The sequence below is a fragment of the Plectropomus leopardus genome, chromosome 1, assembly GCF_026936395.1.
Source record: "Plectropomus leopardus strain MGB_pleo_1.0 chromosome 1, ASM2693639v1, whole genome shotgun sequence".
In the NCBI taxonomy this organism is placed as follows: Eukaryota; Metazoa; Chordata; class Actinopteri; order Perciformes; family Serranidae; genus Plectropomus; species Plectropomus leopardus.
The window spans coordinates 32,088,832-32,116,365 of NC_142176.1; the positions used below are offsets into that span (position 1 = coordinate 32,088,832).

A 27,534-nucleotide genomic window follows, 5' to 3' on the forward strand; every position below is an offset into this window, starting at 1 on the left:
AGGTTGATGGCAAAGGTAAACCCCTGAGTCTGTCACAATTAAATGTTCAATTTTGCATAATCATCGTATTTATGCTATACTCAGAGTTCTTTTATGAAGCACTTCAACAAAACAGTACAGGGGGAACAGTTAATAAACAGATTATTTTTATTTAATCATACAGCATAACACGATATTATGGAATTTTACAAAACATATTATGTGAGCTATTCTGCCCTCTGGCCAAAAAGAAAATTGTTTCACATGGAAATAACCAAAAAAAATCTTGAACTTAGATCAGCAGTTACTTAAAGAAACAGTGTGAAAACTTCCCTCATTAAGATTCAGATTCATGTATTGCCCAAAAAGTTGATAAGAATTTGCATTTTGATGTTTATGAATTTCACATTATTTATGATTTTTACATAACCACATTGGCATAGCCTCGTTGTTCCTTTAAAATGTTTTTGGCTTCACAAAAATACTGCCAATATAACGATTCCATTTAAAGAGTATACGTGCCAAACTTTTTCACAAAAAAAAGGACCAGGAGCATTCTTAGCATTGCATGATTAGTTTTTAATAACTGCACACTTTCACATGGTTCACTCCTCTTGGCTTGAACAGATCATTTAGTCAGCATAAAAATAAACAGTTGTTCTCTAAACGGTATGCTGGCCTGACGATACTGATCAGACCCAGCTTCTTAGGAAAAGGAAGATAAAAAACAGGACGTGAAAGTTCTTCTTCTTTGACATTTCAGTCTGGCCTGATTTGGCAGCACCTGTGTTTACCTTGGAAACAGCAAGTGCAGTTTAATACTAAAGCAAACACTCCATGAGCAGCTACTTCTTCGGAAATACACCACAATACATGCTGTAAGAATGTGAAGTTTTAATCCAGTGCGGGAATGACAGACTCCGCCACTAACGATGAAAGCTACCATAAAGAAAGGCATTTACAATAGCCATTCAGTGTGTGCATATATTGAATGGCTATTGCAGAAAATATGTAGACCACAAATAGTATCAAAAAGTGGGTTTGATTTCATTGAAATCTTAAGGATTATACATGTAAATCAAGCCTTCTTTTTTGTGTGCAGATAAGCTTTTCAGGTCTGTAGAAAAGTACAAATGTAACAGTTCAAAAGTCAGTCATAAACATTTTTCAGTAACACAAATATCAGTCCAAAATATCATAAATTATAACTCTCTTTAAAAACTTGCTTTATGATCTCTGGCATGCCATCTTAGCAGCACAACCAACGTCGAGCACTGTATTCAACGTCCACAAAAAAAAACATTTTCTTTGCCTCTGTGGGGAAATGTTGAAAAATAAATAAATAAATATAGATTCCAAAATACTCAAAGAGCTGTTTCAGAATAAAAATCTGCCATACTATTAAAAATGTAATACCATTATGTGTAGTACTCAGGATCTTCTGCCAAATTGTCAGGTTTGTTATCACATATGAAGAGGTATTTGTGACCTATATATAACAAATGCTGTCTAAAGTTTGTGTTTGACACACAAGTATTGATTTCTGAGGGAGAAAAATAACAGATCTCATTTGTAAAGAATGGCAGAGTCGTGAACGTACAGGTGGATATGTGCGCTAGTGCGTCCCAATATTCTACAAGAATAGAATAAACTTCCTTTGTACTGAAAAGTCCATACTTCACAATAAAGAAATACATGTGTCTACCAAAAGCTGTCTGGCAACACAGCAGGTGCTGCCTCATGTCCAGAGATGTAATGTGTTCTCATGAGACACATGCTCCTGTGTGGTAGCTAATAATTGATCATGAGTAGATGGTGATGACCTCCCGACCTCCGCCTCGGACCAGCAGCACTCTTTCCAAGCCTTCAGTCAACACCTCAAGAAACTCCATGTCTGAGGTACACATTAAGGATGTACAACAAGCCAAACAATCTTCTACACATTTTATGCAAGAACCCTTTTTGTTTGATAGTTTTGGCAAAGGATACAGTTCTCATCTCCATCTGTGTTCCGAGGTGGCCCTGGCATGTTGAGCAGCACTAATCGTGCATCATGGGACCTGTTGACTATTACCTCGTTCAGCTTCACAGCTGTATGCATTCGCCGCACATTTGACTGATCCCTGGAGGGCAGCAAGGGGGAGAAACAGGGAGTGAAATGGATTTGACTATTTTGAAGCAAGCTATCACTGTGTCAAACAGAGAAAAGTACAACAAGGTGAGGGAAAAAGGAGGTCAAAGGTTAAGCATTAAATGCTACAGGGTACTGGTTAAACGAAAGACTGTGAAGAAAATGCTGAAGATAACAAAACGTGACTCACGGTTTTAGGCTCATGAGTTCTCTGAAGTTCTCGGGTGCATTGTTTCGGTTCCGCTTCTCAGCCTCAACCTTCTCTCTTGTCCATGTCATCTGGACCTTCTCTGGAGGAGCCTCCACCACCTCTTCTTCTTCATCTGAGTATAGACTCCCCATTCGCACCAATGAGTGCCTGTCCTTCACCAGCTGGGCCTGCAAGTGTCATTAAAATATCAGGTTGAGCACGTTGAACTCCCAAATTGCACTGCTACATACAACCATTAGTGACAATTCAAAAAATCTAAATATGAAAACATAGCTGCCTTAAGTTTTTCAGCAATTTACCAAGCATAGAATATTATTTGATTTTATTTTTGATCTGTAAAAATATTTCAGGAATAAATGTAACACACAAAAAGCATACCTCTCTTTGTCTTTCTGCACTGGACAGCCTCATTTGCCTCAACATCTGAGATCTCTGCTCCATCATTAACGTTCGCTCATAGGTGTATGCTGAGATGTCGCTGTCATGCTAATTTGAAAACACTGTGTTAATGGTTAGTCGTACTGAAACATTTGTCTGTGGAACATGGACGGAGTGAAGTAAAGGAATTCATGTTCTCGTCAACAAGTGTTTAACACTAATTTTCTTTGGAACAAACATTTCTGTGGCATCTTGTAATGGGCATCTAGTTTCAGTTGCAATTGTTATTACTGAGATAAGTTTGTTCTCAGAAGATTGTAGCCATTAAAAGCTTCAAACAAGTCTTGAATTTTGCTCTAGTGGTTGTGTAACAAATTGCCCTCAGGGCACAATTTAAGTTAAAAATTTGTGTAAGAGGGATTCTCACCATCTCCACCACCTCCACCTCCGCCTCTATTCTCAGCTGGTAAAGGAACGTGGCCAGATCTTTCTTCATCTGGATGCTGTTGTCGTCCATCTGGGCTACAGTGAAGATACGCATCTTACATTTCCTCCAAACCTAAAATGCAAAATCAACCGTTTTATTTCCACACGTCACAACCTGTGCAGCATCAAATGTGACAATAACTGCTCACAGAAAACATAGTTCAAAATAAAAGATCTTCAAAAAGGAAAGCTTCAAATAACACAACTAAAATAAACAAAGATTCAGAGTCAGCATGTGAATTTGGAGAGACAATATTTCAAGTTTGTTTTGTTTTTACTGTAAATGAAATGACATTATCGAAATATGTATAATTTTGAGCACAATAGTAAATCGACATTATTGACACATTTTAAGGTAGCCTATTGGATAACAACTCAGATAAAAGATATCTGTCATCTTACTTTGTGCAGTTTGAGCAGGAAAGGCAGCAGCATTAGCATCCCCCCATCATGAACGATCCACCAAACGTCAATGTTGCCATCTGTGAAGCGTTCGTGGTTGCTCGGGTAGAAGGACACATTTTTGGGCACCATCAGTGCCAGGTGCGCAGCTGTGGTACAGCGGACTGTATCTGAGTAGAGATGAAAACATGGAGATATGGATATTAACTGTATAGTATAAATGAATTTAGTAACAGCTTACATTATTTACAAGCCAGATAAAAGAATATAAGAAAATAACAGAATGCATTTAACATTCAAATAGTATATTCATATGAGTTTTTTCAATACTGATTGGACCTTTAAAGTGTTGTGTTAGTGTGAACAGTAAAATTTAGTGAGACTCTTACTGATAAAAGTCTTCCAGGCACGAGGATCCTCACTCTGTCTCCAGCCATACGGCCAGCCCATCACCACAGTGTTGTGCTTCATGCCCCCCAGACCACAGGACTGGATCAGATGGACAATACCTTCCCGCACCTTAGATGCCACCACGATCTGGCAGAAACCCTTAACTCGCTCAATCTCCATCATATTCTTAATGGCCTGGCAGGCAAAAATATTGGCGAACAGAACTTAAGTTCATTATCACAATAAGGAGAAAGCAGATAAACCATTTTTAAACAGTCATACATCATTAATACATAATGCCTTAAAAGAAAATTATCTAAAAGTTTGTATGTCCGAACTGATTATAGTGCGTGCCTAAAATGTACATAATAAGGATTTATATAGCAAAACAACTGTTCAACAACTGAAATTAAATTAATAATGTTTTACTTTCACTACCTCCTGTATAATACAAGCTCTAATAACACCTCCTGATGCATAATGCATGAATTTTGGCTTAGCACTAAGTGAATCAAGGATGTGTGATTAATTTCATGAGTTGTTGTCACACAAACAAGAGCAAACTTTGTTTCACTTGTTTAATTTTTTACCAAACACATCGTATAATGAAAAATGTTGCCGCACCAGCCCCTTATTTTATCTGAAATGGCTCATTGGCACCATATTGTAGTGACAACAACAAGCTGTTTACAGGCATGCCCCTTGATTAAAGTGAAAAATGCTTCAAAAACAGTTGCTGAGGAAGAAATGTCACAAAAATTGAAAATTCACATTGAAGCATGTTTTCGCTTGGCTGTGCTTTTCAAATTACAAAAGGTGGTCATTTGTAACAATTAGTTGCAACACAGTCAGCATCAGAGTACAATGGAGAATTGTATGGAGCATGTACAGCATACATACACCTCTTTCTAGTATTTACCTGCTCAGCTGCCTGCATCTCCCCATAGCTGTCCAGGAAGTTGCCCTGGATGACAGAGCCAACAATGGTGAGACCCTTTCCTGCCTTCAGCTGTGAGGCAAAGGTGAGCAGACGGGGATATTTCACATGGAGGTCTTCATCCAGCTTTAACAGAACAAGCAATTGAGGTCTGTAGGGCAAAGAGTCAAAGGCAGACAATATGAGACAAAGGCCTGGATCAAAAATGTCTCTCTGGTGTCACCTAAGTAATAAAAACAGAAACCGTTATCGTTTCCACTGGATGCATTTGAATAGACAACACAGATATAAAAGTATGCTAGTTTTCATCTATCAAAACAAAATTAACTGAGTGGCCATTGGGAGAAAGATGGTAGAGAATGCTAATTGGATTTTGTTGAAATTGCATATTTAAGGTGCCAGTGTAAAGCACATGTAATTTGCAGTGTGATTTGCAGGTTGAAACACATCTGGATGTCCAACTTTAAACAGGGATAAATGTGGCTGAAAAAAAAATTGTTGAGACATCTAGGACACACAAAAGCATTACTTCTATAGCATTTAAAGATCCCACATTATGCTCATGTTTAGGTTCATATGCGTATTGTGGGTTTCTACAAGAATATGTTGACATGCTTTATGTTCAAAAGCCATTATTTTCCTCAAAACTTCTGTGCTGAAACATCTGTATTCTAGTGCAGCGTTTGTTGAGCGCCATATGATTGTATTGCGTAGTGATTCAGCTTATTGAAGGTTTCACTGGAATTGCTTTGGCAACATTTTGGATCAATGTTCATTTCCTCTCAGCTAATGTAATTCCCTTACACTGCAAATCGTCACCAACCAGTAAACTATAAAAGATAATTTATAGTTTCCTTGATCACCAACAGGAAACACAAAGAAACCAAGTTTGAAAGTTTTGACAACTTGTTTAAAGGGACAATGACTGAATACAGACAGCATTTCTCTGTGGGTTGTGCATTTTGATAATTTTACAGTATTTATAAAACACTTATATCTGCTGTATAAAAATAAAAAAGACAGAAATCTGATTTTGTTTTTGTTTTTTTGACAATATGTCCCCTTTAAATTACAGTAGTTTGCCTCGATTCAGGTCTGTATGTACTACAATTGAAAAAAAGTCATAAAAATGCTGCTGAGACAACATTTTTTGTTACCTTAACATCTAAATATCTCTCACTTGTCTACCTAATCTATCCCAGTTTTAACGGTTATGTCTATACATTTTCTGACCACAGAATCATGTTGTCAATGCAAACTGGGCTGCCTTATTTCCATTTTAGATTTTCCTACACTCCAACACTCCTACTTATCAAGACTACTTATTGTGTCACTGTCATTGCATTTAAAGTGAAAGGAAAAAGAGGAAGAATAGCATCACAGTAATTACGGGACAAAGTGACAAGTTAAATTACTGGAAATGCCCAGGAAGCATGCTATAAATCAGAAAAATGAAACCTTTCCTCTGACCGAAACTGTTTTAAATACATACTTGACAGATGGTACTTACTCATAGAGTGTCAATATCGATAACAGCCGGTGTAAATCTCTCATATGTTGCTTATTTTGTTTGGCATTATCATCACTCTGGAGGACCATTTTTATAGAAGCTAGAGAATCTATTATTTATTACATTTGTCCATCTGGGTGCCACACGTTTCTCAAATGCCACTGACAGGATTTTGATAAAAACTTGCAGCTTCGCTTTAATCCAACATTTTTAGAATTTAACACTGGCTTTGGTAAAATGCTAACAATGTAAATTATTTGTTAAACGGTTAGAGGAGTGACAGCGTGGCATCTTTTATGCTGCTAAATTTATAGTCAGTGCAGTCTTCTCATAACTGAACACAAATGTGTCAGCATCTATTATATCCCAACATGCACTGTGGCTCCTGAGAAATGCAGTCCAAAGAAGTTTTTGGGGAGACATTCACAGTAGCCTCTGTATCTGTATCTGTACCTCCAGTTCTTGGTGTGCGGGGGTCCGACCTCTAGTCTTAACAGGGCATATCGTGCAGCGCTAAGGGACAGTCCTCTTATACCATCTCCCCACTCCTTCTCTGCTCTGTTGATTGTGAGTAAAGGAGAAAAGAAACAGACATAAGGGACGACAATTTAAGTGACCCGCTGTCGACCAGCATCCACTACAAATATGCAGAGATCAGACAGAAACACAGAGCAACAACCATTATCACCCCATACCATAAAAGAATGCACTGTAATAGGACTGCAAATTGAGTGAACATACTAATTAGACCCCAGACATACCCCTGGTACTCAATGTACTTGTAGATCATCCCAGCAATCCCCATGGCCACAATAGCATAATACCAGGAGGAGATGAACATTAGAGCCAGACACATACTCATGCCAAGGAAGGACAGAGCCCTGAGGGTTTGACACATAAAGCATCAAATCATTTTTCTGGATACAGAGGACAGCATTGTTACAGTCTGTATAATGCACTGGTCAAGGTGACTGGAGCATAAACCAAATGGTGGTCTTGTACTCAAATAGTTGTCGATATGAATGCCTGAAACAGCCAGGACAGTCAGGGAGAGGAGGTTCACCTGTACTCACCAGTGGTAATATCTAAACCTAGGTCTCCAGTTGGGTGTGCGTAAAAGAGTCTGAACAGCACAGGCTAAGTTCACAAAGAGATAGCACATCAAGAAAAACCTGTTGAATAAAGACAGAAGAATTTTCAACTGTAGGAGATCATAATGCATAATCTGTGGTCTAACATTGTTGGCCTTAACCCTTTAAAACCGTGACATCACTTTTCTTGTGCTGCTTTCAGATGCTGTTCATAATATTTTAACCCTTGAACCCTGAGCAAATTGGCTAGAGATGCCCCACAAACTGAAATAAATTAGTAGATTTGGAAAATTACTTTTAAAAAGCTGGGGGGGAAAAGTCTGCAGAAAAAAGGAAAAAAAAGATATTATATTTATAAGGATCATAATTATACATTTAAAATTATGCTACATAATTATTGGCATTTTTAAGCACTTTTTCCAAGTCTTGCTTGTGTGTTTGTTCCTGTTTCATTGTTGTTTTTTTGTTTGCTTTTGTTTTACAAATTTTCAAATACATTTCCCGTAGAAATGACCCAAAAAACTAGTGAGAATTTATTAATTCTTACTAGTTTTTTGGGTCATTGCTTCTGTTGTTGCTCAGTGTCTTCTTCCAATGTTTATGAGAGAAATCAAGCCACTAACTCTGGTTTCAAAGGGTTAATCAAACAGGAAATTAAGAAATTCGTGTACACAACAAATTTGTGAGAAATTACTGTGTGATTTATGTGAAGCATATACCTGGCAAATGTCATATTAATGCTTACATGGAAAGTATAGGAGCCACCATATCCAGCGAGGCAATAAGGATGCCCAGCTCTGCTATGAGACCAGTCAGTAATAAGGCCCATGTAGGCTCTCCATTGTTCTTTCCATGACCAAACACCTGAGAAAAAAAAATTCAAAACCTTCACACGTAGCAATGCAAATCACTTCGTTTGGTACTGCATCATATTCAAATAAGCTTGCAAGTCAAATATTAGCAAACATTTCCAGCTAAACATACTGAATGTGATTTAAAGGTTATTTCTGAATATTCAAATGATCAAGTTTTGGAACTAACAAACAGACTGGTGTCTCTGACTGTATGTCTTCTAAGTCTCTAGCAGCAATTTCTATTGCTTGCAGTGATGGCATTTTTTTTTTTTAGAGAATGTGAACTGGTTACACAATGTGTCATTGACAGAGTGCACTGTCCCACCCTGAGGAAAGGAATGATGTTGTCCTTGGCAATGGCCTGAAGGAGTCTGGGAGCTCCAGTGAGGGACTGCAGGCCTGCCCCAACTGTAGAGAAGAAGGAGCCAATGACAATAACCCAGGGAGACGGCCAGGACAGCGTTCCCACCACCAAGTTTTTTCGAACGGCGTCCCCAAACCTGCAAGTACATGCTGACTTAATATGACTTGACTTTTATGATAAGGTTATCTCCTTTTCAATTGTTAAATTTTACTTGACAAAAATGTTTTCATGGTGCAAACTTCTACACAAACAGACTTACTTATCCCTTAGGACTACTCCTTCGATGCAAGAACCAAACAGGACCACAGAAGTAAAATCTGAATACAAGAGGTCAAGGAGCTCAAGGTGGCACAGAGATGTGTATCAAATCTATTTTTTAATTCTGTTTGAGGCGATAAAGATTGCTGATTTTATTGCGTTCAGTCTCCAAAATAAGGATACAAACAAGTGAAGTAGTGGTAATGGCTAAGATAGTTCCCACAGGGATGGACTTTTGAGCATCACGGAGATCACCAGATCTGTTGGAGCCTGCCATGATACCTACAAGAAGAAATAGACAGCTGATAATAACAGAAAAGATGCAAAACTTCTTTAACTGTGCCACCTACTGACTGGATTAGAGAGAGGTTTGAAGCTGTTGTATTTTTGTGCATCTGCAAGGCAGATTTTGTTTTTGCAATTACTTCTGTAAAAAAAAAAAGCACAAATTACACTTTGAATTCTATGGTTTGTTAAGAAGAAGAATGAGAGGTAGAAAAAGAAGAAGAATGAAAGAAAAAAATCTTATTACAGTTTTACAGAAACAGGCTGAGATTTGTGGCATATTAGCACTTTTTTTTGCGGTTTCTATCATTGTTATACCTGTGGCAGATGGAAAGAAGATCCCCACCAAAAGTGTGAATGATGTTGCGATATCTGCTGACACATACATGCCGAAGTTCTCCATGGCACCATGGGCATCGCCTGACGGTAACCCCTCTTTCTCTAAGATCTCCCCTTTCTGTTGGTAGTTGCCCCACATGTTTTCTATAACACAGAACAGACATACATTGTTGGCAACAAACTAAGAGCGTGACATCCTATCAGTTTTGTGTGTTAATCATGAGGCAGGACGTTTCATAATAAAGTGTTAGAATATTCTGATGGAAAAGAACATATTGATTCTCAACTTTAGATTTGTAGCATAATTTGCAAAGTGCAATTTGGCACTGACTGGGAAAACCAACACTGTACTCCACTCTTTTTTAAGATTTTTTTATTGTCTGTTGCCTTTATTTGATCGCACAGCTATTAGTGTGAACGAGGGAGATAGGGTATGACATGCAGCAAAGGGCCGCAGGGTGGAGCTGAACCCGCAGCTGCTGCAGCGAGGACATAGGCCTTTCTACATGGGGTGCCTGCTCTACAAGGTGAGCTATGTGGCACCCCAATACTGTATGCCACTCTTCAATCAGCACGTCTACACTATTGATATATACACTTGTAACAGTCATTACCTTTATTATTTATCAAAATTTGATGCTGTATACTTTAATCCCTGGTTACCTGATGATAAATTTACCTCGAATAATCCCACTGCCCAGTCCCGGGATACCCTGTATCTCTGTGACATTGTTCTGAAGGAAGTAGTCATCACACTGAGCACTGCTCATGTTCCCCTGCACACAGAACCTTTCCCACAGCTGACTGGGTACTGTGACGTTGCCCTTTGTCACAGTCTTAGCACACACATCGAAGCGATCTCTGACCAGCGTCCTGTTTCCCAGCATACAGATCCTACAGTATAATAACATGGACAGACATAAAGTGAGAACTGTTTTAGTCTTCCTTATTTCCAACACTATCTTTGTCATCATCATCTTTCTCAGTCTGGTCTTCATTCTAAATGTCTTCTTTATCATTATGACCAAAAGTTAATTCAACTATTAGTAGGTCAATTACAGTCCAAGTATATGACTGAAAAGTAAAACTGCAAGAAGAAGATAATGAAGAAGAAGAAATAGAAGAACAAGAACAAGAACAAGAAATGTGAAACATTTCTAAATGTGAAATCCACACCACACTAAATTAGCACTCTCTCCCTCATGAAAACCACAACCTGCTAAGGTCCCCATAGTTTACACTACTTTCTGTTCAAACACATGTTTATCATAGCAAACCCTCTCTAAAGACTTACGGGAATTCTGGGGGATGAGTCAAGGATTTGAATGCTCCAGCATAGATAGAGACAATTGAGATGATGACGCAGGCCAGGAAAAGAGAGGCCAGTTTGTTGACATATTTGACTCCTACAAAAACCACCACAGCCATCAGGCTGAGGCAGATTGAGCCGTAGACTCGCATATTGTTCAGCATGGCGCTATCACTCCCGAGGGGGTCTGTGGCATGAAAGATGGCCGCTTGGGGGACCAGATATTTCTAAGGAGAAAAAAATAGCAACAGGGGCATGTAATGGCTGATAGTTTTTAGGAATTGTATCGTATCCTGGCATAAAAAAAAAGAGCTAAAATGTAACATCCCAATAATATTTTTAGCAAACTGACCAGGAAGATTTCGATGGCCCCCAGTATGTACATGGCAGAAGCAAACGTGGTGCCCAAGTAGAAGCACAGACCCACAGCTCCTCCAAACTCAGGGCCGAGGGAGCGGGAAATCATGAAGTATGCCCCTCCAGCTACAACAGGGAAACAAAGTGTTACATACAGAAAGCAATGAAAAGCCCACAGTCTGTATGCAGTGAAAGTAATAGTACATTTCTACTGCCCCCAAGTGGAAAAATATGGAATGAAGAATTTTACTTCTACATCTGCTCAGAGCATGAGCTGATTATGAGACAGAAGGCCTCCTTGGCACAGATGTGCAAAAGGCCCCACTACCTCTCCAACATAGGAGCAAGACAAACAAAATGTGTTGGCTTTGCATATCTTTGCAGTCGTTATTCATCTCTTTGTGTATTTTTGAGGTAAGAATGTGTCTTTTTGGTCAGTTTGTGTCCCTTGTGCATTTCGTGCCTCTTTGTGATTGTTTTGTGGAGTCTTTTTATTTTTATCATTTGTGTTTCATTTTAGTCATTTTGTCTCTTCCTGTTTTTTGTGTGTGTCTCTTTTTAAAAAAAAAATTGTCCTTGTTGGTCAGTGATTATTTTGTGTTTTTTGTCGTCGTTTTGTGTCTTTTTTATCATTTTGTGTCTCATTATGGTTGTTTTGTGTCTCAACCTGGTCAGTACGTGTTAGTTTGAATGACATTATGCAGGTAACCAGGGGGGTCCCTGACACATTGGGCCCCAAGAGCTTCCTCAGGTAGGCCCAATTAGTAATCTATTCATGGCTCAAAGCAATAATTATTGGATAATGTTAAGTTTTAAACTATTTTACAGAATCTTATTTAAACACAACAGAGTGACAAGGTTCAAAGTCTTACCTGGAACAACCCCATTAGTTGCAATGGCACTCATTGATATGGCTGTGAGCATTGTCTGGAGAGGAAATGGGAAAATATGATTAATACGGAAAAGGACACACACACAACCATCATGGCACCTTGTGGGGGCTAATATAAAAATGATCAAATTGACCACTGAAACTGACACAGTGCCCATCTAAGAGAGCAAATTCCTGTTGCTGATGTAACCATGTGGATTTTATTGACTGGTTTAGCAACAGAAACTGGCCCGCTTTGTGTCTACGTGTGTCAGTGTACAGTACTCTGTGTGTGTGTGTGTGTGTGTGTGTGTGTGTGTGTGTGTGTGTGTGTGTGTGTGTGTGTGTGTGTGTGTGTGTGTGTGTGCTCATACTAACACACGAGCAGCACATGAGGACGATCAGGAGGGACTGCATGATGCCTGCCATCCCAACAATCCACGTCAGTCGGAGGAAAAGAATGACACCAAAGATGTTCTGCAGGCACGGCAGGTAGACTCCCATCAGAGTGCCCATGTTGGGAGACTGATAGAGAGAAAGAGGGAGAGAAGGAGGGAGGGAACAAAGAGAGAAAGGGGAGAATATTGACTGTGACATTTCAGGAAACAAGTGTATCGATCATTTGTATTGATTGATGCACTTTTTAAAGGTCATTCAATCATGTTATCAGCTCTTTGCATGTATCCAGGTCTTACACAGCTACAGTCTGACTGCGAAACGTGCAAAGGCATAAGCAATCAATCAACAACTCCTAATACAAAACTAGAACTTGGATAGAGAGCCAGGGAAAGAGCCAGGGGTGGAGGATACTGTTTCTAAACCTGCAAAGACTGTGTATGCACAATTATTTAAAAAAAAAACAACTAAAAAGGCATAGTGTTCCTCTACTCTACCCGGAACTACTGACCTTGGGGGTCTTCCTACGTGAGGTCTCAGCGCTCTCCTCCTCTTCATGCTCTTTGGCTCCCTGGGTGATGTTGGTGTAGCTGACCAAGCGGCTGAGCAGAGAGGAAACCTTCGGCCGTATGTCAAGCTCCTCCTGGAGCAGACAAAGGGGACAGAGGGTAAATAAATGACTTTGGTATCAGGCTATAATCTGAAATATTGAAAAGTTTAAAAATAAAATAAAGCACACCTCAAACAAAGCCAGATTCCTGTCATAGTAGTCATTCCTCTTGCTGGCAGCATCAGCACTGTTGAGAAATGGACTGTCTTCTTTATGATTCCCATGTCCTGTAGGAGAGAGGGAAAATGGCTTATAAATATATACAATTTGAGATATAAGGGTCAAACAAATATACATTCCCCTGTCAATAAATCAGGCAAATATTGTTGTTCAGATATATTGAAGACATTGTGGTAATACCTAAACTGCAACATCAAGTCAATGTGCTTCACTGATTTCTATGAAAGTTTGTTAAACCTGCAATAATATATGCATCATCTTGTTAGTCCAGTGTGTAGGACTAAGGAACATCTATTGGTAGACATTATATATTATATTTATGACTATGTTTTCATTAATCTATAATCTCCTGAAAAAAAAGAAAAAAGAATTGTTGTGTTTTCATTACTTTAGCCACTAATGTCTACATATGGAGCAGGTCCTGTCCACAGGCTCCACCATGTGGTTATGTTTCTACTGTAACCTAGAGTGGACAAATCAGACACTGGCTCTAGATAGGGCTATGAGCATTTTAGCATTTTCACATTTTCATGTCAGCCACTGTAGTTCTCCTAAATTCTTGGCACACGGGAGAATTTTCAATCCTGCATCCTCACTGCTGTCTGCCACTAAATCCTACACAACAGAACTTAAGGTAATGCTTATTTACTATAACATTCAGACTTTTGTGTCCGTACTGATTCAAAGTAATGCTCACTTCAATTTCTTATATAAGATACTATTAAAAATCTATTTAATAATTTTAAAAATGAATAATTTACAGTTTAATGATGTGTCAGTTTTAGTTTACGTTATAGACAACTTAAAATAAATTGAAACGACAGTGGACCTACGATCAAAAGAGTCATAATTGCAGCCACAATGGTTGTCTTACATGTGGTAGTTGGTAAAATTGTGGCATTACATTGTATAAGTTTTAAGTTAATTAGAGATGAATAGTCATTAATGGATAAACAATAAAACAGTTGTGGTTTTCATCAGTATCACCAATTTGCATAAAAAAATAAAACAAAATCACTTTTTAGAAACAAACTGTATTTGTAACTATTGTAACTAGTAAAAGGTTTCAAAGACTGTGAATTGTGGCATTACTGAGATTAAAAAAAAACAAAAAAAAAACAGCGGAGCACTATTTTCCATGGCAATCCTTTTCAATTTTCAGTTAGCTTTGAACTGTCACTATTAATTATGATTTACACATCTTAATAATCTCCACATAGAAGTGAACTTCAGAAACACAACTCATGCAGCGAAGCTGCAGTGAAAGGCCAAATGTAACACAGACCAACAAAGCAAAGTCAAGGTGATAAACAGGCATATAATTAGATTTTACTCTCATTAACTTCTGCTTTTGAAGGAAAGAATCAAGCAGAGAAGCAGAGCACAGTGCCTGGGGCAATTATTGCACGCAAAGTAGCACTGCAAACGTTATCACACACACACAGACACACACACACACACACACATTCACATGCGTGCACACACCTCATTACCTTGAAATTACCTAACCTTGGGTTATTAGAGCATGTAAACTTTTAACAGCCACATCTCAAAACCCATATTAAGCCTGCAACAAAAAGTCTGCCAACTTACCAAGTGGGCATGAAATAGAAACAATAATCTCATAAGTGTTGAAAATATACCAGCTTTGTTGTGAGTGAGTTGGTTAAGCTTCAGTGCTGGTCTTCACTCACCTGTGCTCTGAGTCCAACTGCTGCTAGTATCACTGTGGGTCAGCATAGTTATGAGCTGTGTGCAGACTGCAGCAGAGTACTCTGTGCTCTCGCTAGGAGAACAGTCGATTACTATCCAGGACACCCGGTCACCCAGGATGAATACTCATTCGGGGGCCTGATCTAATACATGGTGCACGCTTAGGGGGCTGAGAGGTGGGGAAAGGAGGGTACAGTGATAACTCACTGACTAACACACACATGCACAGCACATGTCTGCTCATAACCATGGGTTGGGCTGCAGGTAGCTGAGAGAAGTGGAGTATGACAGTGTCTGTATTCCTACATTGTACTGATGTTCAGTGTCAGTCACATTTTATGCAATAAGCAAAACAGTGGGCCTCATGTAGGAAGTTATTTTTGTTCTTATCCATATTTTTTTCTTATTTTGTATGTATGGAGGAAAAAAGTAACAAAAAGTAACTTTTTTTCTCATACAGTTTTTTGGTAGCCTTGCACCTACATGTCTGTAGAATTATACTCTCAACTTATTTTGTTTGCACCCTTTGATTTCTGGAATTAAACAAAGTTTCCTTATTTTTGCACTTCTCTTAAGTCAGCATCAGGGTAAGTGTAAGGGCTCCCCTTGACCTTCACCTGCAAAATGTAACTTAAAGAGACAAAAATATCACGAGGAAAACAAAATGAACAAATAAAACTACACAGAGATGCAAAAAAAATCTAAAAGGAGATTAGCATCTACTGTAGATATAGACACAAAATAACCACAAAGAGACACAAAATGACAAAAAAGAGATGCGAAGCAACTACAGAGACTCAAAATGAACATGAAGATATAAGACTACAAAGAGATACAAAGCAAATAATAATAAAAATAAAAGACTTAAAATTATCTCAAAAAGGGGCAAAACATCCACAGACACAGGACAACTAAACAGAGTTACCACCAAAGCAAACAGAGAGATGCACAACAACTACAGAGACTCAAAACAACATAAAAAAGGCTAAATAAGTACAAAATCAGTGTATCCTGTTCCTATGTGAGGTGGTGGGGACTTCTGCATGTCTGTGCCCAGGGGCCTATTGTCTCATAACCTTGTTCCAAACTCTAACATTACACAGCTGGAGCACAGCGATGCCTGGAAAGAGATGAGAGTAAAAACAGTAACAACACTGTCCTCTAGTGTCATCATGCTGTCAGTGGTTTGGGGTTAAGCATTTGTGTTCAAAAAAGCAATGGGGGGAGACTACTGCAGTTGGGATAGAGGCCTTAATTAATTTAAAAAGACATCTAGCATTTTTGAAGCAATTCAGATGGATGTTGCTCCACCATCTGCTATATAGTGAAATATGTTCTGATGTGCAAGAACTGTTACTTAATCAGTGCTGCTCCAAACACTGTGTTCCACATGACTTTCCTCACAATACCAAACCTAAAATAGTTCAGCTTCTCACTCACTCCACTTGTTGGACCAGAAAAACAAAGGTATTTTTAACGATAGGGATGACGAGACAGTGGGGGTCTCTTTTTAATAACCTCACATTAAATGCCGAATTACAAAGATTAAAGATTAACTGGTTTGTTATGAAGGCACACAAGAGTCATGCTGTGTGCACAGAGCAGCACAGAGGCTTTACGGCAGCATGTGCCGACATGTCACCGGTGCCCCCACCGAAACACCACACCACCACTGCCAGGAGATCAAAGAGTGTCTGTGCTGCGGGACTGACAAATTAACAGAAAGGTGAATCAAAAAAGAAGTTAAGCACAGGCTGATATGACTTTTACTTTCCACTGACTAACTATCTAGTAACAAGCTACTGTACCTCTTTACTCTTTATCGAGAGGTTTCTCAGCAAAAATGATATGTATAGCTGTTGGGGTGCACTGAATATTATACTTGCAACCAAGTTGAACACAAATATAAAGAAAAAACATACACTGTATTCATTAGCCTAGATTAAAAGTACTATTTGAGCTATTGTATTTATACATGCCAAATTCTGCAGGCTTCAGAGACGACATGTAAGCTACCAATGCCCCTGGCTGTCACCATTCAATTGTAGTTCCAGTCCGACAACAGATGTTTTGACAGACTGACCATGTGTCTGGGTATAATTTGTGCTGTGTTTTTTCCAAGAGAAGATGCTACGTTGTCAGGTCTTTTCAAAGTAAAAAGTACACAACAGAACAAATGTCTCGGGGCAAATCTGAAAGACAAAGTCAATATGGTTTATGATTTGTTATAGGTCTGTCCAACCATTTCCAGAAAATAGCTCCTGCAAGAAAAACTTTTGACCATAGAGGACATTTGTTTACTTTATCTAGACTGCACAGTATACTTGGGTGGGATATTTTGAGTATGGGAGTTTTACAGTGGTCTTTAAAGAGGACATTTTCCAAACAACTAATGTTAGAGAAAGAAAGAAAGTGCACTTTTTTAAGCCGATTAGTCATGGAAAACAATATCCTTGTCCATTAGCTACTTAGGGTTTGAAAAAGCCTCTTTGCTAAACTTCCTCTTTAATAAACACTTAGGACTTAACACTGTGAGGGAGAGAAGTAATACAGCTAACTCTACTTTGTACAGTTAGTTGGCAGGAATGCTGATTATGTGTTTGGAGGCTGTATGTGTTAGTGTAAGTATGGGTATAAAAGAGACAGTGAAAGAGACTGTATCTGCGTGTCCTTTGCTCAATTTTTCTTTTTTCATCACTCCTGCTGCTTTTTTACAATGTGTGTTATTCTTAGCTAGATGTAAATATGAAACTGGGTTGGGTAAATATGATACAACTACTGCATGACAGAGGCTCAAATTCTTAAAGGATAAACTTGTTCTCTATTTTGCACTGCATTCAGCTCATTGTTCTTGTTTCTGGGCCTGTAAAATGATCCTCCAAATACTCAGAGCCACTCTGACCTCTTTACTGTCTGCACTCTACCAGCTTTGCTTTTTCCAACAGACTGCGTGAGGGGGAAATAGTGTTTAAGCAACCATTCCAAAGACTGAGCTACAACCTGACATGACTTATCTGGAGTCCTGCTATGTAGAAACCAGTCCAGCAACATCCGTGACCTAACTTCCACTACAGAGGTTACGGAGGTCCAAAATCTAACAAAGTCCAGTCGGGTCATCATGTGTTTGCATTTGTCTACAGTACAGAGCTAACCCAGTTGGCAAACATTATGTTAGTTACAGTGTGGTGCAGCCCTGTGGAGGCAGGATTCAACATTGTACTGTATGGTATTTTTCATAGTTGCAAATAACATCTTATAACTGGTGCATGCCACGTGAAATTCGGCTTAAATATATCTAATAAGAACTACATCATTTTGGAAACCTACATTGCCATCATTTTCATATTGATCATTTACTGATTGACAGCTTCCTCAACATCCCACAATGCAATGTAAAATCCAATCTTAATCCAATGAAATAACCTAAATTACACATAAATGTTATTTGCATGTATTGTTAGGTAGGCATATAGTTACCCCAATCTCCCTTTAAAGACCTGCATTATATATTTCAGCATATTCTGTCATGTTGGTCATGAAAATGCAATGTGGTGGGTAGACATTTTCCAAAAACATGATGCCAGGCAATCCAATTTTAAAGACGTAAATTATTTTCTTTTTCAAAAATTGCTTTTAGCTTATATAAAGATGTTTCTTGCATTGTACTTTTAGAATTATGCTGTGGTGATAGGCCAATGATAGCTGTAACGGCTGAGTTTCATGCAGAGCAGCATCTGAACTGAGCAATGGAATGCTAACCTGCTGAGCCATACAGCAAAACACATTAGCTTTGATGTGTGCTAATGATGAGAAAAAGGACAGCAGTTCAGCCTGATTACCTCAGGGGGTAAAGGTGGGTGGGAAGAGGTGCATCGTACAATAGACTTTAAAAAGGACACAAATTTACAAAATGGGTACGTCAATGGGTGTAGAACTACTGACTAAGCAAACTCAAAGTGTGGTATGTACAAAACAATTGTCCACTGCAGTGTCTTTATAAAATGGTTTCATGCCTTAATGAAGTGGTATCTGTGCATTTGCTGCACACAAAATCCATACTTGTAATGTCTGCTTTGGGCAAATGTTACATGTACAGATTATGGACTATGGTACAGTCTATGGTGCAGATGAATTATCTACTTTATTGACACACTGTATGTTAATACTGTAAATGGCACACTACCGTGTAGGTAAGCGGCGTTTATCCCTATCAGAACTTGCACAATAACACTGTCATGTCCACTGATGAGATTGGGAAAAATAGTGAATAAGCTCCCATTAACACTAATGTATTGCAACCTGGCTGACAGCTTTTGCTTGTAAATGAATGAAGGGAAATGTGAAGCAACAACCTACTTAAGCGATAAGAAAGTGTATGTAGGTGTTATCCATATTCAAAAATCACATGCCATACTAATACATGAGTTCTTGCAATGTCAGTTATCAGCCCAGGTTATGGGGTCCACTAATTCCACTGTAGCTAATAAAAATATTTACTGAATTAACACATTCAGACACTGTTAGTTTTTATATCTCTTGGCACTCATACTTTTATGTTTCAAAATAAAACTCAAGACGGACAGAATATCATACATTTAGCTGCTGTCCAGGCCTCTGGAAATGCAATTAAGTCACACCCTGTTGCTGCTTAGCGTGAAGTTACTTCTCCGGTTACGATTCCCTGTTCAATACCAAAAACAAACCTTTGTCTGACTGAAGAACTTGAAAAAACACTCAAGCCTACTGAATTTGAATTGCTAGAATTGGCCTGCTACCATGAAAGCAATATTTCCATGCTCTTATCTTGTAAACAGCTTCGTCAAAAAAAAAAAAAAAACTGCTCACATTGTATCAGACTCCCTCTCATATGTTCACTTGTCAGCTGATCATGTCTTGAAGAATGTCTCTGTTCAAAAGCTTGCTCATTCTAAAGATTTTTTGTTAATACACATTTGACTGTGTGGATGTTTTTTTCCATTCATTCATTTCTTTCAACAGTTTTGTCCAGTCACAATCACAAAATAGGGAAGACCCAGGACACACTGAATGCATTTGGTTGGTAAGAGGTCCTGAGGAAGAACTGGAGCTACATACTGGAAAACAACATCTGAGCTGCTCTGCTGACCCTGTTGTCACTTTGATGTGAATGAGGAGATAGAACAAAGGTGGCAGATGATTGGATGGCAAGACCATTGCATCATAGGAAACGATGTGTGACCAATAATTTAATTAAACATGATCTTCTTTATCATCTATGCTATCTAGAGTAGGCCTATGACAAAGACAAACTCAGAGTTGTTAAGAGCTGTGCACAAGTGTGTGTGTGTGTGTGTGTGTGTGTGTGTGTGTGTGTGTGTGTGTGTGTGTGTGTGTGTGTGTGAATATGTTCTAACTCTGTCATCAGCCTCGCATTTCTGCTCAACCACAGTCTGTTTAACTCTCAACGGCTATCTAAAGCGGCATGCTGGACAGCAAGACAGGAATGGTCATCCAGTTCTCCTGAATTAGAGAGGGAGCATGCAAACAGCATTCTCCTATTCATCTCAGCACCTGTTACGTTTGAGGCCAATACAAGCAAAGGAGAAATTTGCACTACATGATTACATTACTTACCCAAACACACCTGCACATTTTTTCTTTCCACTAACAATGAAAAAATAGAGTTTTCACTAATTAAATTGTTTATTGGAAAAAGAAAAGTTAATTGTAGGTTTATAGATCAAATGTCTTTGATGGGTCATTAGTTACATCAAACTTTAACACACTGGCTTTCTTTAGTTCATGTGAAATGACTTGTTGCCTCATTTCATATATTCTAATACTCCTACAATCTCTGCATGCTGTACCAAAGTGTTAAAGATTTCAGGGATTTGGTGGCATCTAGCGGTTAGGATTACAGATCCTACTAGCTGTAACTTCTCCAGATTAGAATTATTTCAATGTTCATTGGTCAAGAGATTTTTACCAGAAGCTGAATCATCTACATAGGTCTTCTGCTGTCCAAAATAGACCAGCTGATGTTTAAAAAATAAGTGTTTTCCTAACACAGTTTGTCGAAGAGGGTCTGTTAACCAGACGAAAAATGCAAAAATGCAAATGGGGTGAGTTATTATAGTAACATGGCAGTGCAATATGGTGAACTCCATAGTCCAGTACCTGCTTCCTATGTAAACAGCTTATTCATAGGTAACAAAAACACAGCAGTTTTTATTTTCAGGTGATTGTTCACTTTATAAACATACTTATCATATCATACTTCATTTCTGTCCATATATCCCCCTAAATCCTAAACACTGGACCTTTAAAAAGGTTTTTATGTCACAACAAACAGATAATGAATTAGAAATGATATTACAAACTCAGAGATGCAGGTACACAGGCAGAAAATGAACAAAACAGTACTGCCATATATTTCCACAAATGTTTCTTCCTTCCTGGAATTGTAAGCCCTCCCCATTACAGAAACTTGACAGTGATTTTAAAAGATTGGATCTTTTGTTTCCCTCTGAGTTTTACAAACTACAAAATGAAGCAAACTAGCATGATAGGATGCCATCTTTGCTGTGGACAAGCTTGGTTAAACAGCACAGACAAACTAAGAAGAGCAAGTCTCAGCCACAAACTTTCCTCCCTGTAAAGTGAAGGCTGTTTAAGGGTGGTTGCTCTTGCACAGGAGTAGAGCACTGTTACAATGATCACAGTGTTAGCCCTGTCCTGGGTTTAACAGAGCTGAGTTCACAGGCTGGAACAGACTCTGCACTGTGTCACTTCCTCCATGCTGCACACATCACACTGTAGCTAAGACATACAACATGTAGCATACCCAGGCCCACCACTCCCATGATGAAATCACCCGGTATCTTCTAGATGGTTTTACCACAGCAAATTTGTTTCCACCCAACTTTTTACTGCTAAATTACAGTTTGTTATAATGCTGCATGTAAAACTGTAAACTGAATTTTCTGAACTTATGTTTAAATATAAGTCCTGTATGGTGCTCAAACAACTCTCACAAGAACATAGCAGAGATGCCACAAAATGCATTCATACATTAACTTTAATAGCTGTTACTGTTTAGTTCCCACACATGCTTGAAACTTATTTGTAACATACTCATCATTCATCAGTCCCACTTCCTTCTTCTCGTCATTTTGACCATGTCCTGCATATAGTCATCCTACCCACTAAGTTAAATGGTTGTTGTTTTAGTTCTCAGGCTTCAGGAAGCTTTCCTCGGGTAACTTAGAGTGAATTATGACAACAGGAAGACAAGGGAGACTGTGAAAAGCATGTGCGAAACTCACCCCTGAAACTCTGAGGGTTATTTCAGGACATCTGCTTTTTCCTCTATCATCAAAACCTTTCGTAGGGGCAGAGTACAGAGTTCTGCTCAGACAGCATTGGAGCCACTACTTTTAACATTTTAATCACTGTTATCTTATAAGTTTATTGACTTGCAAGAATGGCTCTCAAGGGCAACTTCCATGCATTCCAGAAATAAATAAACTAGGTCACCATGTGCTTTTGTCATGCTTCAAATATCAGCCTGCTCGAGATCATCTCATCTCCACGGCTAGTTTTCTTGCAAATTCATACCCATGCACTCAAACATTTATGCACGAGCACAGAAATGCATTTCATCCTTGTGTACACACTGGATGTTCACTCACTACATAGATGAGTCTTTAAGCTTGAACTCTTTTTTCCAATGTTATTCAGTTGCAGGGAGTTCAAAGTTAAGCATGACATCATAATGAAGACATAATGTAAGTGGGAGGCCAGCCGGTTTGTGGGTTTGTGCCCAGTCTGGCCTTTCGGGCGCTTGGTAAAGCGTGGGTGCTTCACTGGCAGGCCGCACCCATTTGTGTCTTTTATTAAAAAACCCTGCTCCCCCAGTTGATTCACTCTTTCAGTGCACACAAATCAGCGCTGCTCTCACATAATCCTTCCCAGCGGCAACAAACTCCTTACTCCTCTCCCTTCTCTTCTGTCTGGGACTGCCCCCTCCCTTTCCATGCTGATACAGTGGAGAAACAAGTGAATGACAGTGAGAGACAAGCTGCGACATAGAAGCGAGGAGGGAGAAATCTGCTCCTGTGTTGTTGAGCAGCCAATCTGTATAAAAGGAAATCCTCCCCTGGCACAAAGAGAGCTCCATCTTTTGTGCAAGAAAGCACTTGAGGCCTTTTTTCTTGTTGCGGCGGTCCCGGCCCCCCCTCACACAATCCCACCCCTGTTGTGTCTTTCCCCCCACGGTTCTCACCCCTTTCATTGTTTTCCCTTTGTTACTCATCTGTCCCTGAATTTATTTTTAAAGGCTTCCATGGGCAGGGGAAAAAATACTCCAAAATGATAAAAGTAATGTTTCTACAACTTAACCCAAAGGGAGCTGTCAAAAAACAGGCCAGCCCGCTGTAGTAAAACTGCTTTCTGGCCGTGGAGAATTGCCATGGTAACCATACAACCAGCTGTTCACAGTGCTCTCTCAGGACAAAGCAAAGCCCTACCATGCTGGGCTGGGTCCTACTCAAAAAGTACAACTTTTAAGACACATTTGTCAACTTCAAAACTTCCAAATAAGTCATGTTGTTTCTCAGATGAGCGATAGAGAGCTGAGGAAAAAGTTAGTTGAGACTCACCATCAGAGCTGACAGTGTCTTGATGATCAGGATAGTCCTGTCCAGTGTCCCTGTAATCCACCCAGTTAATCCCCTCAAGACTGTCGTAGCTGGTCTGAGCTTGATCCTTCACTGGTACCACTGTAAAGTGAGGCATGTTTTCATCACTATCCTCTGTGTCTCAAGCTCAGCAACTCAACATAGCAGGCTAGCTGTTAGCCAGCCTCAGCTCAACTCCCACTAATGGCAACTACATTCCACTACACTGCGCTCACTTCCTCTAGAGGCTATTATCATACTCCCCGCCCACAGGCCGGCCCCTCCTGGGCTTTTTGTGTGAACAGAAAGGGTATAGGGGTCTCAGGGATGCTTTTGGAAAGACACTCACACCCCCTCCAGGGAGAAGGAGTGAGTCATGGGGCACAGCTCAGATTGAAGAGTTTGTGTAATCATCCCTGAGTCATGTAAGAGTGAGAGGGTGAGAGAGTAGGGTGACCCCTTTCTGCCGTGTGTGTCATAATGACAGCCAACAGAGTGAACCTTGTCCGTTCAAGGTTCAGACAGACAGTCCTCTGTGTATGCAGGCCTTTCCCAAAACACACAGACAGCGACGTGGCAGTTTGGAAAATAATCAAACTGAATTGGTGAAGTGCAAGCACAGAATGGAAAAGAGACTGACGATGGGGAATCAAAAAAAGGCAGTTTGTCAAAAAGAGAAGAAACAGAAAATGGTCGCAGCCCCCATCCTGTTCAAACAACTGAACATTTGGACGTCATTTTAACCTTTGACCCCATGGTCAATCAGAGTTTGAAATGTAGCTCCTTCCCCACTGTTTTCTAAATCATTCATTACATAACAATTAACAAATGTTAACTATAACATTATGAACTGAGACATTCTGCAGCTGTTGAAGCTATAAGGAAAGGCTCAGCAGTGAATTACGGTGACATCACCAAAAGAGGGTAAAGCTTACACTCCCATTCCCAAGAATAGCTCGTCAAACCATAAAAGCAGCAGATCAAAGACTAGTAAGGCTGTTATTAGAAGTCCTGTTTGAAGGCAGTTTAGGGTCTCGCTACTGAGCCCTATATTTCAGAGGCTTTGTAAAATATGAGCATGTTGGATGTTTTTCACTTTGGTTCAGAAACAACTATCTTCCATTTAAAGAGAAAAATCTACGAATAAACTAAATTTTATTTCATTGACTTGGCTGAGGTGCTGGCGAACAATTACATGTATTTATATGTGAAAAACAAAGAGCTGCTGCACACTCGATTTAATTGCAAACACACTCTCATTTGCAGACCTTTTCCAGGGAGAGAGGGAAAACAGATTATTCAGACCTTGCAGTCAAGGGTGACGTAGTCTTCTCAGTTGTAAGAAATACAAAAAAGTAAGAAAAAATTGTAATAATAAGAGGAATCTACTGTTACAGGATGTCAGCTCATATGAGATTATTGTCAGTGGTTCCAGCAATATTGTCGATTCAGCAATATCACAGGAGAGGGAGTGCTGTTGTACTGTTTATGATTATGGCTGTGATTCAGTCATAGGCACGAGGCAGCAGGCCGAGTGCCGAAGATGATCAAAGCCGTGATGATATTCAGTACAACGACCCGACTTTGAGTGTAATATTGTTTTTATACAACAGTTCAACAAGCGTTTATTAGTTTACAGTAATTAAGCAACAACAGATTATGATTTTTTTGTTCATCTCATGATTTTTTTGAAAAATAGTTCCGCAACCCCTGGCAGTGACAACACATAAACATTTTTCCTGCAAACTAGCTTGCTACTGTGTTAGTTAGGTATGTGCAGGGCAGCTGCTTAGTATAATGTTGTGGGTATCCTGTGAAATAAGAATATGTTAAGAGCCTGTGTTATATTGTGCGCCTCTCTTGACTTGCTGAGGTGAGTAGGAAGAATTTTCACCTGCTCATACGGTGTCTGCCACCTCCCGCTCTCGCACTGACCTCCAGTAGCCTCACCCAGTTGAGGAAAGTCTGGCTCCCATCGCCAGTGACGGGAGAGGGCAGGTCAACCTTATGATTTTTTTTACACAAGATGCAATAAAAAAAATTAAAAAAAATTCGCGTCAAGTAACTCGCGCGTATACCGCTTGTTTATTTTTGGAGCAATTTGTAACCATGTTTGTAACTGGCAAAAATTCGCCCTCAACAGCTGTGGTTGTGCTTATGCTAGCTAGGAGAGGCAGCTAACAGCTGACGTGGTTTTCTGTGAAATACAACAGAAAGCTGGATGAACTATGAATGCATGAACTATGTGCCCTGAAGCAGAGTGAACCAAGATGCAGATATCAGGGCAGCACATTAAACGCCCTCGGCTGTTAACTTTCCATAATAAAAGGCCAACTTATTACTCAGAGCATTTTGCTAAGAATCAGGTCAACAAAACTAGCTTACACAAGACCAAGGTGTATTTTCGGTGCTTAACTTACCTAAGAGTCCCTGCTGGGTGAGCGACTGTCAAACATCCCATGCCGAGTTTAAAAGGGTCCTAGTCTCTGCGTCACATGTTCTTAACCAAGTTGTGCAAAGTGTCCGAAGCACCATGTAGGGGGTGTGCAGCTAGCTGCTAAGCTAAAAACAATAGCACGGGTAACAGTTCCACACAGCCACTGTAAGGGTAATGTTAGGTAAGTAGACTAATGACTGTTAATGTAGACCTAATTAACGTTTTTAGATCAGCTGTGACGCGGAGTGATACATGAAGTGTTAAAGTCCCAGTGCTGTTGTACTGTATATCAGCCCTCATGGAGTGCCTCTCCACCAATCAAATTGCTGCCTCAGAACTAACCCCTGTAACTCTCAACTTCACACCGGACACGAAAAAAAAGTCGCGTTGTGTTTCTCATGCGAGTTTGAACGCTTTTGTTTTGACTTGCTTTATATGTGGGAGTTACTCACACCAGAAATCAACATACATTAAGCCGATTCCCTGCTAAAAAACAAAACAAAACATTGTGACCAATTAAAGATGGGTAAACTGGTTGACCATCTTTTTGACCAGTTTAAGGTATTCGCATAATTTTTGATGATTTAGCTGGTCCTACCAGCTTGTCATGGTCATTCTAGCTGGTTTATCCATTTAAATTCCTGTAAAACTGAAACCAAATCACAGTCCTTGAGTATGGAGATATAACAGTGTAATGTAGGGGCGAGTATGAAAAGCAAAGGACACAAATAAGTTAAGTCTTCTGTCATGTTTTATGCATAAAGAAAAATGCATAAAATCGCCAATAAAATAAATCAATGGAAAAAATGTGCGTATTACACTCAACCAACACCAGGGAAGGCAGTCTGCAATACATGTAAAGAAAGTGTCAGCATGGGATGAACTTTTACTTTGTAAAACCTATTTTTGTCTATTTCTTTAATTTAAATTTTCACTGTACTTTACAGAAAAAAAGCATTGAAACAAAGTTTTGTGTTGGAGTTTGTTGTATTCCATATTCTAAATTTTGACAGAAATATGTTCACTGTTATTGTGAATGCATATTGGTTCCAAATATTGGTTATCAGTCTTATTAAGTACCAGTAATCTGTATCGGCCCTGAAATATCAGCCGGCCCCCTAGATTGAAGAAATCCAATATTCCTCTTAATAATACCTCCCCAAATTCCTATTAGGTGGACATGATAATCCGTAATAAACATAATGTTATTCATCCCAACACAGTCAATACTTACCTTTACCTTACCTGATATGAAGAGTGCACTGCACACGTGAGCATTTTTTAAGATCACCTCGGTCCAGTCCTTTGAAGTCATAGTCACTATATCCATTGTTTTGTGCAGCCCATGGTTTCAGCACATGTAAGCAAAAACACAAAAAGGAATGAAGG

General features: G+C 39.3%; 1 protein-coding gene across 1 annotated transcript; it reads right to left on the reverse strand.

Annotated features, from left to right (window-relative positions):
- Window positions 1-124: 124 nt before the first annotated feature.
- slc12a4 (solute carrier family 12 member 4) lies at window positions 125-23,934 on the reverse strand. The gene is made up of 24 exons (XM_042516538.2): window positions 23,691-23,934; window positions 13,288-13,385; window positions 13,060-13,191; window positions 12,531-12,677; window positions 12,154-12,208; window positions 11,277-11,407; window positions 10,910-11,151; window positions 10,295-10,509; window positions 9,595-9,759; window positions 9,175-9,273; window positions 8,993-9,050; window positions 8,695-8,869; window positions 8,261-8,379; window positions 7,498-7,596; window positions 7,186-7,305; window positions 6,878-6,982; window positions 4,897-5,065; window positions 3,977-4,172; window positions 3,588-3,757; window positions 3,127-3,258; window positions 2,700-2,807; window positions 2,301-2,488; window positions 1,969-2,102; window positions 125-1,873 (listed from the first exon to the last, which is right to left on the reverse strand). The coding sequence occupies exons 1-24, from the start codon at window positions 23,824-23,826 to the stop codon at window positions 1,782-1,784; spliced, it is 3,285 nt and encodes a 1,094-aa protein (XP_042372472.1). The 5' UTR covers window positions 23,827-23,934; the 3' UTR covers window positions 125-1,781.
- Between the last annotated feature and the right edge of the window lie 3,600 nt (window positions 23,935-27,534).